Genomic DNA, 14,063 nt, shown 5'->3' on the forward strand with positions numbered 1-14,063 from the left:
CAACTCTCACGCTACTCTCACGCTACCCCTCTGCTTCGCACTCTCCACTGGCTACCTATCTCTGCTCGCATTCAATTTAAGACCCTTGCTCTTGCCTATCGCTCTATTCATCATGCTGCCCCTTCCTATCTCCAGTCCCTCGTGTCTCCTTGTATTCCCTCGTGGTCTTTTGTATTTTATTTATATTTATTTTGTATATATGTGTTTGTTTTGCATTTATTGCCTGTAACTTTTATATACTTTTATGTTTTGTTTAATTTCCATAAGTTGCTTTGGATAAAAGCATCTGCTAAATAATTAAATGCTAATAATAAAAGAGTTAAACATGTCAATCACTCCCCTTGCTTCTGTATCCCACTGGCTTTGGATTTACTTAGTTTATTGCTTGCCCTTATGTATGTGTTTGGAATAGTTTTATGTATTGCAGCCTGTTAGTCGTACAAGTTTTCCTCTGGCGTTCCATGGACTAGCAACTAGTCTTGCCAGACATGGTTACAGTAGTTTAATCATTTTTTAATTTGTACTCTTGGATGAACAAGTGAAATGTGTTTTCAGGGTTGTCGCACAAGAATTTGGCCCTAGCAGCTTAAGATAAATCACTTCTTCGTAATGCTATTCCTCTTCCTTCAGCACAGCGAGACAGGTTGAAACCAATGATCCCTTCAATTTTGCAAAGGCACAGGAAGGACACATTTACTGCTGCTGTGTACCAGTGCAAGTTTTTTTTAACTAGCCCAATATAGTACCGCCTTGTACCATGTGAAAGTACTGCAGCTAACATTCAAACTCCAGTGAACAACTGCTGTAAATTCAAAAGGAGAAAATATTTGTCAGATGTAGAAGCCCATGTGTTGCATTGACTGCTCCCGAGTAGAAATAGGGATAAAGTAAATATGGCTAAATTAAAAACCTTAGATGGGGTCTTGTGTACAGTACAGTAAACTGTTTAAGTTGATCTAGACTTTTAAGTTTGTGATTCTGTCTAAAAAGGCTTCCTAAATGTAGTTAACAGAAATGGTTCAGATATTTGATGGTGGAGGAGAGCAATACATTCTGTTTACTGCAACATCTGAAATCCAAGGTTTGTGTTGCATACCACAGTATACAGTGGTGTTTGTATACAAAAATGATATGGCCGCAACAGCTGTGCTATCCAAGAATACAGATTCCTGGGTTTAACAAGTTTAGGTGCAACTTCATAACACAGGATGTCATAAGAACACAAGAAAGTTTACAAACGAGAGGAGGCCCATCTTGCTCGTTTGGTCGTTAGTAGCTTATCGATCCCAGAATCAAGCAGTTCTTGAAGGATTCCAGGGTGTCAGCTTCAACAACATTACCTTGGGAGTTAGTTCCAGACTCCCACAATTCTCTGTGTAAAAAATGCCTCCTGTTTTCTGTTCTGAATGCCCCTTTATCTGATCTCTGTTTGTGACCCCTGGTCCTTGTGTCTTTTTTCAGGTTGAAAAAGTCCCTTGGGTTGACATTGTCAATACCTTTTAGAATTTTGAATGCTTGAATCAGATCGCCGCATAGTCTTCTTTGTTCAAGACTGAATAGTTTCAATTCGTTTAGCCCGTCTGCATATGACATGCCTTTTAAACCCGGAATAATTCTGGTTGCTCTTCTTTGCACTCTTTCTAGAGCAGCAGTATCCTTTTTGTCATAACAGGAAGCCATTGCTTTACCACTGAAGGGTGGCTTAGTCTACCTTTTTAAAGATGCTAGATTAGATTCACCTTTTATTGTGCAACCACCTGCATATACCGGTGTATGCTTTGCTCGAGGTTGTTTTAATACTTGACAATGTTTTTGTACAACTCAACAAAGAGGTGTCCAAACAGGAGAACATTCCTGTCAACTGATGTGTAAAAATTCACTTGAAAATACTTTTGAACATGCCTTTCTCTCACATTTACACATGCTTCATCAGTAAATGGAGAATTTAACCCAGTACAGAAAATCATATTTTGGGTTTAGCCTATTACACATAGATTTGATATTTTTGCCAAAAGCATGTTTTTCTTTGTACCCTAAATCAGAAAAATGAAGTCCATGGCATCGAAGTTGGGAATTGTGGAATCTGAAAGGACCACTGTAATGCTTGCAATTGCCAGTGGTGTCTAATGTTTTTTATTGTCCAGTGGCTTCAACAGGATTGTGTTCATTTTCTGTTATTTTGGTGTCTGAGCTTATGGTATATTATAAACCTCACTGATTCTTTCAGCCAATCAGGTTCCCCAGTAAAGCAGTCATTATCCTACGGTAGACACCCTCTAAAATCTGTCAGGACTTTAGAATTATGAAACTTGCTTTAAACTGCAACATGAATTTCAAGCAGCCTAAGAGTAGTCCTAATATAACCTAAAACACAGTTTTACCCTAAAGACGTGTATGCTTAGAATAAGCGTAGCGGGTTTTTGAAAAAATATAGTATTATACGTCCCCACGTGTTGCTACAACTGTTTCAATAATGTACCTGTAATTTCTCTTTTCATTAACATCCTGACAACTTTTTACGCTTGCAACTTCTGTTTCAATGCTATTTTCAAAATGGCCGCTCTAGTGCACTGGGGTTTGAGAGCCGTCCTCCTAAATCGCTGCAGGAAGAGGAATTAAAAAACAAAACAAGTGCTCAGGCTTTTCTGTTCCGTTCCACATCATGGATCGTTATTGCTGTTACCTGTTTGACAATGTGGGCAGTAATCCTTACACTATTGGTGCATTAGAGCGGCCATTTTGCAAAGAGCTTTGAAACAGAAGTTATAAGCATAAAAAGTTGTCAGGATGTTAACAATAAAAATAAAAATTACAGGTATGTTATTTAAACAGTTGAAGCAACACCTGGGGACGTGTAACACTATATTTTTCAGAACCCTGCTACTTACTCTTTAAGAGGTACCATTCTACAAATGGTGTATTGTAGATCCCCCTTGTAGTCACTCTGCAAATGTCATTTGTTAAGGGTAAAACTATATAAATAGATTTTTTTTTTCTTTGGGGAAGTGTAGTACATCTGCAGCCTCAACTGCTATTACACAACAGTCAATGTAGAAAACAGATGTATTCAGATATTGGGGAACTCTCAGACTGCACAGAAATCTCTAATAGTTTTCTTTTTATATGAGCTTGTTTTCCAGCTCTGTTGGCACATGAAAAGAAAGGGTGACTTCTTCCTTTACTTGAACCTAATGCCTCGTATATATAGCGGAGGCCGTTGTTAGGGAGACAGAGGGTGGAAAATCTCCCAAGAAATCGTAAGACTTTGTTTACAAGAATTTTCCAATTCCAATTTTCCAGTGATGTGAAAAATTCAGTAACAGTTTTATCAAAACAGTCAGGGAGGCGAAGTTTGTACTGAATGATGCACTACATCATTTTAATAAGAGCTTGGTGTGGCAAAGCTAAATATTTTTCATTTTTTTGTATTTGTGCACAAATTACTTGAATGTGTTGAATGTTGTGGTCTCTCCTTTCTTTCTTTCTTTCTTTCTTTCTTTCTTTCTTTCTTTTTCTTTCTTTCCTTCCTTCCTTTTTAGTTTGAAAACCAGTTCGGATATGCATCAAAAGCATAATAATAATACTTGTATACACCACTTGCCAAGGCCAGACAGTGAGTTGAGGTACCTGTAACTGTACTTTACAGGTGCTTGAAGCCCTAACTGAATTCACTGGGGAAAGTCCAGCTCACATTCTTATTCTTGATTTAAGGTGTGTCAGGTAATTTACACTGAAATTACGGATGTGGTTTGAAATTGTATTTGTACCGACTGATATGACTAACTAACTATCACTTTAATTTTTGCAAAACCAACTGTGAGATCAATGTCTTGTGTCTACTAAAAAAATGTATTTTATAGGCGCTATTCCAACTGAACCATATCATTTCGCAAACCTGGCAAATATGTATGGGGTGTGTACTTATACACAGAAAGAAAAGAGATGAAGAGAAAGCAATATTACCAATAATAAGCTTGTACGCCTATTTGTGCAATTATAAGGTAAGGCCCTTGCTCTCGCTTCTAAAGCGTGGTAAGTACAGTAGGTTTCTTTTCCCCTTTGCTAAACAAAGTTCAACTTTACTTTCATACCAGCACACTTTTTTGCTCGAGGTTTATGAGAGACTGTACACATCACTTTTGTTGTAATACAGTAGAGTGCATTAAAATATCCGTTAGGGTTTTAAATGATGGGTAGGGCAGGTTCCATCAAACTATTAAAACCTTGATTTATCATCCAAACTATGGTGGAGTTGTGGTGTCCGGATTACTCCCTGAATAAGATCAAACATCATTAAGACAAGGATCTCTGCTCCTGAGGGTGTAATGTATGATGTTCTCATGAGATTTATAAAGTATGTCACAGAGATCAAAGCAAGCATTCCAGTTTGTCATGAAGCGGCTGGTTGGTGAAAGACATCTTATAATCTTATCTGGATATCAATTAAAGGTACTCAAACTACTCAGAGCTCTCATCTTTGGACCAGATATTATGCATAAAAGAGATATTACCCAGTAAGAAATGTTAAAAGGAATTGTACACACAGGAGCCTGTTTGCAACTCCTATTGATAGAGATTTTTTTTTTTTTCTTATATGCATAATACAGCATAGTCTGTGTCTTGAAAATAAAGGAGACCTGGTAATTTTTTTTTTTTCAAAATTCTTTTTATGAAGATTGTATTTAAATATTGTTTACTGTGCAGGTACAGGAATGTTACCTAATTTTGTTTTACAATTGGAGTGCATATTGTATGGAGAGCAGCAGCACTACCAACAATTCAGTAGGATATTGTGGTCTGTGCATTGGCATTTAGTAATCCTGGTTACCACAGTTTGACGACACACCAATATAAAGAGCTCTGTTGTGTGATGTATTACATTTTAAAGTGCTTGCCTAGTTTCCAATAAACTGTCGACCTGGGAGATACTGTATTAATGAGTAAATCACTTTTTCAATATGATTGTGACATCTTTTGGCTTCTGCAAACTTGTTAATTGATAGATTACTTATTTCCTCAAAATGTAACCACAAATGTTGAATAGGTTGCACTACCCCTGTGTCCCGATTTACTTGTTGCAGGCGAGTGTGTGTTTTCTTGAAGAACTTCAACTGGGAGATGATTGTGAACCTGATATTCATCATTTAGCACATGGACCTACCTGCTGTAGGTGTTTAATATTGTTTTGCAATTGAACACACGCTAAGGTAAAGATTAGTAATATGTATTCTATATATTTATCCTGGATACAGCAATTGTTATCTACTACTTTTGTAGATAATACAGATTTGCAGTCAGAAACTAATAGATTTGGGCCAGTGTCTGTGCATTAAAGATGAGGGGGGCGCCTTAGTTCCTCAGAACAGCATCGTGAATCTCATTAACTTTTTACAAAACCAAAATGGAGAGAATGCAGACAGTGCAATGAATCCCACACACTGGCACTACCGAACGCATACTGTTTTATGTTTTACCCTTTGGATAGAAAACAGCAGTGCCTACTGCCACCCCCTCAGTTCTGCCCCGCAGTTCATGCCCTGAATATTGTTGCCATTGGTTAACCATTATCATACCCACCTACGCCAGCCTTGGGCAGAGAGAGTGTACCAAGGGAACGTGTGCTGACAGACTATATAGCTCTGTTCATCTTCGTGATTCATATCTGTGAAATGTGTGAGCTAGGTGCTACAGTAAAGCACTGTCAAATTTACACACACACACAAAAATAAATAAATAAAAAGAATGTGCCCAAGTCTTGTCACTAACAGTATTTAGTCTTGACTCAAGGCAATGCATTTTTTTCTAACATGGTGGGCAATAGGTTTTTGCAATTTTTTCCCCAATCAGTCATTTGAGATATATATATAATACTGTATAGCTGTCTTTTTTTTTTTCTCTCTCTGCAAAAGTCTTGGTTATACAGTAGCGCTTACATAACTGAAAATAAAACAAAACATGAAATGGATTTGAGTAAAACAGGGTGTGGTCTCACCTGGTACTGTGTGGTTAAAACCCATCTGTCTAAATGCCTTTGGTTTACTCAGGTACATGTGTTTGGATTACTTTGGGTATTAACGCCTATCAGAGTTTAGCAGATTGATCAGCATTGGTAGTTGTCTTAATTTTTTTTAATTGCATTTTTTATTTAAGAAATTGCACCCACCAGGGAAGCATCGTTAAGTTGGCACAGCATAACTGTTCATGTCGAATTTCCATCTCCAGCACAAGGCATTCCTGCTTTTCCAAGGGTGGCTCATCCCTGAGTGGCTCATCCAGTTAAAGGGCTGCCGTTTAGAGTGCAGGATGAGTCACACATCTTGGACAGCGCCAGTTCATGTTCATGTCCAGTCCTGTGCAAAGATGCTGAAATTTGCTGGGGACCACGAGGGGGGCGTCACATTGACTCTGACGCTCCCGGGATGGGGGATGGGAAACCGGCAGGGATTGCCAACAGCGAACCGTACTGGCCAGACACCGAGCACATTCAGAGTGGATAAGAGGCATTGCTTGTCTCTGTTCTCCAGGGTCGGTAGCCCGCCCACTTCTGCTCTGGATTGCTCGGCGTAAAAGCGATTCTGGCTTTAGGCTTGTGAGATCGGAGGACGCTCACACGCCCTCAGAACGTCTGTGCTGTGTGGAGACTTGCTGCAGTGAGGAGAAAAAACATAACTGGACATTCCAAATTGGGGAGGGGCGGGGGATAAATAAAAATATTAATAATAATTGGTCACTAAATATAAAAAAAAAAAAAAGAAGAAATAGTTTTCCAGGAAAGGAAATTACAGTGTTAGAAATGGTTTAAAGAATGAGATGATTGGGAATAGTTATAGAAAATGGCATTTATTGTGTTCTGAGTGAAGAATCTTGGTGGTTAGAACTGAGGACTCCCACCCAGCAAAAAAGAGAGCAAGATTTGCATGGGCAGAACTGAGCTACACCTTCAGCCCCTAATAAGACAGTCCTGCAGACTTGTGGAGCGATGGCAGATTGATGTTGCTTGCCCTACCCTTGCTCTGTTGATAAATAGAGAAGGCTTCCAAAAAGACCTCCAGTACTGCAAATCAAACATCCTTTTATAAACAAGTAGAGCAAACCCAGGTTTTAATCTTTTTCTTCCGACTGATTAGCACAAGCAATATTATCACTGGTCCTTCTGTTGAAGATATTTTCAGTGTTTAACGCTATAGATGAAAAGTTTCTCCTGCTTCTTGGTACTGTACCTAATAATTTTACCACTAATGGTATACTGTAGCTGCAATCAGATTATATGACCTACATAAAAAATACCAGTAAAAAATTTGCGAATTTGGGTCTGTGCCTGCATACTAATGCTAATAATGTATTCAATAGGTGACATAAAAATCCCAGATCTTTTGTTTCAGACCGTATCAGGGGCCTGTTTAATTACTGTAGTTATCTAATTGTTATCTTTCTGTATAGAGTTGTTGGGCTGTGTCTTTGTTACAGCTACCTGTCCAGTATATAGAATGGTCTAGGGCAGGGGTGCACAATTCCGGTCCTGGAGGGCCGGATCCCTCCTGGCTTTTGTTCCAACTGTGTTCTAAATTACTTAATTAGACCAATAATTGGTAATAATTGGTCCAATTAAGTAATTTAGGGCAAGGTTGGAACAAAAGCCAGGAGGAACACCGGCCCTCCAGGACCGGAATTACGCACCCCTGGTTTAGGGCTTCCTCATTGACAGTAGCTCAATTCTCGACTGTATGCCCTGGTGTAAAACTAGGACTTGTGAATTGTTCAAATTCCTTCACAACAATTCCTAGTACTGTACTGTGTAATCCTGCATCTGGAAAAGACACTTTGATTTGATGGTGCTGAATGAGTATCTGTGAATAAGTGTCTGCTTTTACTGGAACAAGTAGAAAAAGTACCTCCTACGCAGAGGCACCATGTAGACAGTGAAGCCTTTTATTATTACTTATGTTCCATCACTCTCTGCAGGCAACGCTGAGACGGTGGTGTTCCCAACGAAGCAGGCACTGTCTCCCACAGCAGAGTCTCCAGACAGAGGCTAGGCAGTGCACTAGGTTACGATCGTTACCATAACCAGTGCCTGCAAGCTTGCTCTGACGTCTCGGTTAAATGCTGTGAGTTTGGCTCAGTGGTTGTTAGCATCATGTCTATTCCTTCTAGAGTTCTGCAGCAGCCACTATGACCATTAAGCTACTGAAGGGGTACAGTACCTGGTTAAGTCATTCAGCCCTATGACAATACATGTACAAGTAGAAATGCTGTAAAGCACTTGGAATAAGCTGACCTAGCATAAAACATAGGGGAGAAACCATTTAAAATCGGCAACTTCATTTTCAATGCTTAACATCAACATGAAGAATATTCCCTTCTTCCACCAGCTTCTGGTTTGCCTTTCCTGTTTCCCTGCATTCTGATCTATTTTTTTTTTTAAATGGACTGCAGCTTAAAAGCAACCTTAGTGAACTCGCTGAACTATTGCAGCAAAACAAGCATCCCCAATAATGAGTTCAGTTTCTGGGATTCAGTCTTGTGACTCTTGATCATAGTAATCAAAAGTTCACTGTAGCCCAAGTCTTGCAAAAAATGATGGTAGGTACTGTGCTTCCCTCAATATGGAAATGTCCCATGTGTGGCAAATTTGCTTTATTTTTTTTTATTTTTAAAGACATTAGAGTATGGGCTTTTCATGGAGTCTGTTCAATTGATATAAACAGCGACCTGATCTCTTATTGCTTTACATGCTTTTAAAGTCCAAAATACACTAAAGAGACTATCGTACACTGTAAGAGACTGACTGACTTTCATAGCTTTGGTATGGAACACAAAAGGGACTATTTTAATGACCTCTTGGGTGGCAGTATTTTTAGATCCTCCATTGTTTAAGCTCTGCTGACCAGACCGATTTCCAGCGCCAGGGTCAATTGGAACAACTGTGTTCTGGTTTATCCTGTTTTCTTTGAATAAGGAAAACCAATTAACAGAGGGCCACAAGCCCTTGGTGTGTTGGCTAAAATGCAGCCGACAGTAGCCTGTTCCTTTGTGTAGAGTAAGCAATATTTTACAATTGTAGCACAACTGTACCGTTGTACTACAGTGATGTTTTGGTCTCACCCTTATTGTCATTTGATGCTGCCTCAGCGGGGATTAATGCTTAAACATCTGACGTAGTAATGACTTGTGATGGCTCTACAAAGTGGTCCTCTAGGATCCCATCTGACAGCTTTGTGTTGTTGTGCGCAGTAAATAGATGCTGTTTCTAAGGGTGAGCCTGATTTTGCTGCAGCGCTGTCTACGGAACAAGCCACGAAGGTTGCCTCGTATTGCATCATGCATATCCAGATTGACTAGGGATTTTCTACAACAACTAATTCCAAGTAAACAAGACTGATCCATTGTGTTGGTATTTTTTTTCTTTTCTCCCTGGGGTATGATGATTAGATTAGATTAGATTATTCTTTTCTCGACAGAACGATGATTTAGTTTACCCAAAATACAGATTTTTGATTTAAGAAAAAATAAATAAATTGCAAAACAATAAGACAATTAGCAGGATAGCTAATATTGTTACTGAATTGCTAAAAACGAAAGCAAAAATGTATTGGGGTAAGCATAATATAGTTTTTAGCTTTCACTTTGTCATCTCAGGACATCCACATTTCAGCATATTTGTGTTACATGCAAGTAAACAGTTTTCTCTCTTGGAGAAATCAAATCAGCCCCCTTTGGGCAGCTTTCTGAAGTGGTTATTGCAGGATCATTTGTAAGTTGACAGTCACCCCATTTATAGGCTCATGACCTGGTCACTATGTTTAAGGAGATCTGTTTTTAACAAGTTCTTACTAGATTAAATAAAGGTTGTGATGGAATAATTGATTGTGTTAAATCAAGCTTGATTCCTGACTTCTGACTGTCCAGAAGTCATCTGGAAAGGTTAAGGGGTTAAAACGAAACTGCAGATAACAGGGCGAAGATCTACATATAGGGTCTGAAGGAGCAGCACTTTAATAAGTGCTGTGTGTGTGTGTGTGTGTGTGTGTGTGTGTGTGTGGTGGGAGGGGAGGGGGGGGGGGGGGGTTGAGGTTCCCTCACAGACGCGCGCACACACACACACACACACACACACACACACACTGGCATGCTGAAATAAAGCGAGAATAATGAAGTGTCAGTTGAAATCGTTTAAGCTCATTCTTTGCCTCTCTTCCCTGCAGACTCCCAGCGCCTGGGCAGAAGAATGTTCCGAAAAGAAGAAAGGCTCTCACAAGCGCTCGGCATCCTGGGGAAGCACCGACCAGCTTAAAGAGGTCAGGAACGGTTTTCTTCCCTAGTGCTTTGTTCCATTCAAATGGGGGGTCAGGGCAGTGCCTAGCACTGCTTCTATACATTTGGAATCATTATCATATGATTCTCGGTGTGCAGTGAACCACAATGGTACTGGTGTCTTGTCAAATTAAGACCCCCTGTTAAAACTGAGGTTTTTATATTGCACTTGCTAATGGCTTACCCCAGATGTTTGTTTTTGTTTTTTAATTTTTACATGCAACTGCTGAAGACCCAGAACACCCCCACCACCGTAACTACCCCTAGCATATGGGCTGCTTTTCATACCAAATCCACTTGAGATGAATTCCATTTTCTATTATAATGCTGTTTTTTTTTTTTTTTTTTTTTTTTTTAATTGAAAAGGGGTTAACTCCGCAAGCAAACAAACACTTTACAAGTGAATACATTATGATTGAACAAAGCACATTGCCCACAATGGCTGTGCTATGCGTTTTTTAGAGGTTTTTTTTTATTTTATTTTTTGCAATGCACTCCCCCTCATACCCTTTATATTGGAATTGTAGTACTCTGTGTCCAAACCGCTGTACTGCTCTCTCTCTCTCTAACCTGATACGATCTGCAGCTACAGCTGTTTTTATTCCCCCATTTTAATTCCCTCTTTTTTCAGACATTTTAATAAATATTATAAAATATAGTTGCTTCAAATGTTTATGCCATTTAAAAAAATTAATTAAAAAATTAAAAAAATTAACCCGTTCTGCCAATCCTACTTACATAGTGCTTGTGTGATGACACTATATTCTCAAAGCTATTTACTCAATTCAGATAGTAAAAATTATTATTATTATTAGTAGTAAAAATTATTATTATTGTTTATTGTTTATTGTTATTATTATTGTTATTGTTATTATTATTGTTGTTGTGTTTTTTTGGTTTTCTTGGTTCTCATATAAACAAATAACCCCAATAACAATTTGGAGTAATTAGCTTTGGAATTGGAGCCATGTATATATAAACTGATAAAACTACAGCAACCAAAAGTATGGTTACACAGTGTTGTTTTTTTTTAGCTTTGGGTTTTCCATTATACAGTCAGAAATGAGCAGACAGAACTAATAAATGTAAGTGAAGAAAAAAAAAAAAAAGATTTGTGGAATTTTATATTCTGGTACAAATTATAGCTGTTACTCCTACACAAAAATGAAACCATTCCTTTCCCTGCTGCTGACAGCCCACCTCTGAGAACGCTGTGAACAATGCAGTCTATCTCTGTGCTACAGGTTAGAAAACAGGGGGTATATGAAACAAAAAAAATTGTCTTCATTCTGGTTTATTGACTGCAAAGTGAAGTTAGCTTTTATTTAGCTTATTTTTCTATTGCATTCTTCCTCAATTAGTATTGATTGTGCACCAAATCATAGAATTTCCATTTGAGACACCAATTGGTTTTGAATGGGATTGTCTTCATATTTTTAATTGGCATTTCATAGTCTATTTATCCATGGGGTTGCATGTCCTGCACACAAACAACATCTACAGAAATCGGGTATTTAAAATCTCAAAAACTAGATGTACCATCCTTTTATATTATAGTACTTGCAGATCCAGAGCAGTTAGTCATTTCAATTAAGCCAATTTGTAGTGATATAAAGTAAAAATACAGTATAAGGTAAATTTGTGGCTGCACTAGCTAAAACTGCAGATTTAAGTGCCATGGTCTGAAATGCTCTACCGGTTTAGTAATGGGATCCAGTAGTATCAATAAACACTGTTTATTTTACGCAATAACATTATCAAACAATTAAAATAGGGGACAGAAATGTCCCCAGTCAAAATATACTGTATTTTCAGGACGTAAAACTAAATACAGATGAACCCGTTTTTATATCGCCTCGCTTAATATCATGCCCCATTTATTAACACGATTTTTCAGAAACCATTCGCTGTGCACCATAGGTTCTTTGAGAAATTACCTCTCTTAATATCATCTCACAAACCCGCTTATTGTCATGTTTGCTGCGTGGCCAGGCTTTACCAGGTAACCACAGGATAGAATTACCACAGAAAAACGTATTGGTCCTGTAGTAAACTATATGCTTCTATTTTAAATGTACAGAACAACTAAACATACAATATTAAATCGCTGCTCTTTAATTCACCGTTAGTTTTATTTGTTTTTTTTCTTGTACTTGTAATGTACCACAATAATATGTTCCGCAGACGTGAAACCTGGTTTATATCACAAATTATGCCTGCATGGCAATCATGATATAAAGTGGGTTCATCTGTATTTGAATTGTTAGTAAATGGATGTATTAATATATATCATAGATGTTTCTTTTACCTAATGCTGTGGTCTTATGCAATTAGTTCCTCCAAGCTGAAAGAACCAGAATAACCACCACTATTCACATGAAATCCTTGACAGTACACTGCATGTACACCTTGTGGAAAAGGCGTGGGCTAGTTTTAGAAACTACCCAGAGATATCATCAGCTTTGTCATTGAACAGGTGGGCCGCCTTGGAAAGACACATCTAGAATGTATTTTAATCTTCGCCATTCCTTGCAATCAATTTTGAATTGTCTTTTACATATCAGCCTCCTTTCAGTTATGTGAACCTGTATTATAAGAAGAAGGAGCACTCTCTCCACCTGTTGTTCAAAATTACTGTTCCTTTCTCATATTACCTTCTCTGAGGACACTTGCGCAATGTGCTTATCCTGTGTTCACTGAGTTCTGCCTGGGCTGCTTTTAGAATCAGCAAGGGAGGAATTTAACATCTGTCTTATTAGCGTTATGCTGATAAAATTTTTAAACCTTTTAACATGACTACTTTTAATGTAGTTTTCATATTTTAAATACAACACTAGATTACAAATTGCCTTTGCTTCTGGTACCAAATCATATCATACTGTTTTCATTGTGCAGTTTTTTTGTGGATTTATCTCCAGAGATGTAATCATGGTGTAATGAATATTCTTGGCCAGTCTAACAGATGGATGTGAGGTTCTGTGTTCAGATTAAGGGCATGGGTGAGTGTGTAAAATAAACCCCTAAGCCATGTGGAAATAGTGGTCAACAAAATAATTCTGTAGTGAACATTAGAGGTACCAATACGCAGTTTGATTTTTTGTAGTGTGTAGGTCAGATGCTCCCACCCTCTAGAGTGAATCCAGGGTCTTGGCCTTGGTAATGACCTGCTGTGTTTTTATGGGCTAACAGCCCCTGTCTACATCTGCTTCCTGTGGCCTCATAGGATTTAATCTAGCTTCCCCATCTAAACAGTCAGAGAACTCATTTGTTTTAAACAGGCAGTCCCCTAGGAAGGTGATCTAACCGGTGACATCCCACTGCTCACACTCACACACACATTCAGTAAAACACACACCTGCGATAACAAATAAGTAGGGCTCTTCGTTTTCGGTTTTTATTTTTCGTCAAAGCGTTGATTGTGAAACAAGATCGCTTTTGTTTTTTCTCCCATAACTTCAATGAGATTATGATTCTGTTTCATTGACAATGTGAAAATACCGGCAATAATAGTTTTCTCTTAATTACTATTTAGTTAAATCAGTTTAACTTCTCTTGCTGTTTGCGTTCGGTTTGAATTAAAAATAAGGTGCTGCTTTTTTTTTTTTACATTATTAATGAAACAGAATCCGTCCCAATCAAGTTGCAGGAGAAAAAACTGAAGTGAACTTGTTTCACAATCAACACTTTTCCAAGAGTTTAATTGAACAGAGTCGGCTCAAATAAAGGAACATTATGTGATCAAAAATTTT

At 38.2% G+C, this 14,063-nt stretch overlaps 1 protein-coding gene across 1 annotated transcript in view; it reads left to right on the forward strand.

The window, feature by feature from the left end:
- Positions 1-14,063, forward strand: part of LOC117411578 (protein FAM117B-like) — a 71,865-nt gene that overhangs the window by 32,389 nt on the left and 25,413 nt on the right. Inside the window, exon 3 of the mRNA XM_034019233.3 lies at positions 10,206-10,298. Within this exon, the coding sequence (XP_033875124.1) occupies positions 10,206-10,298 (93 nt within the window). The remainder of the gene's footprint in view (positions 1-10,205; positions 10,299-14,063) is intronic.

The sequence above is a fragment of the Acipenser ruthenus genome, chromosome 10 (assembly GCF_902713425.1).
Source record: "Acipenser ruthenus chromosome 10, fAciRut3.2 maternal haplotype, whole genome shotgun sequence".
In the NCBI taxonomy this organism is placed as follows: Eukaryota; Metazoa; Chordata; class Actinopteri; order Acipenseriformes; family Acipenseridae; genus Acipenser; species Acipenser ruthenus.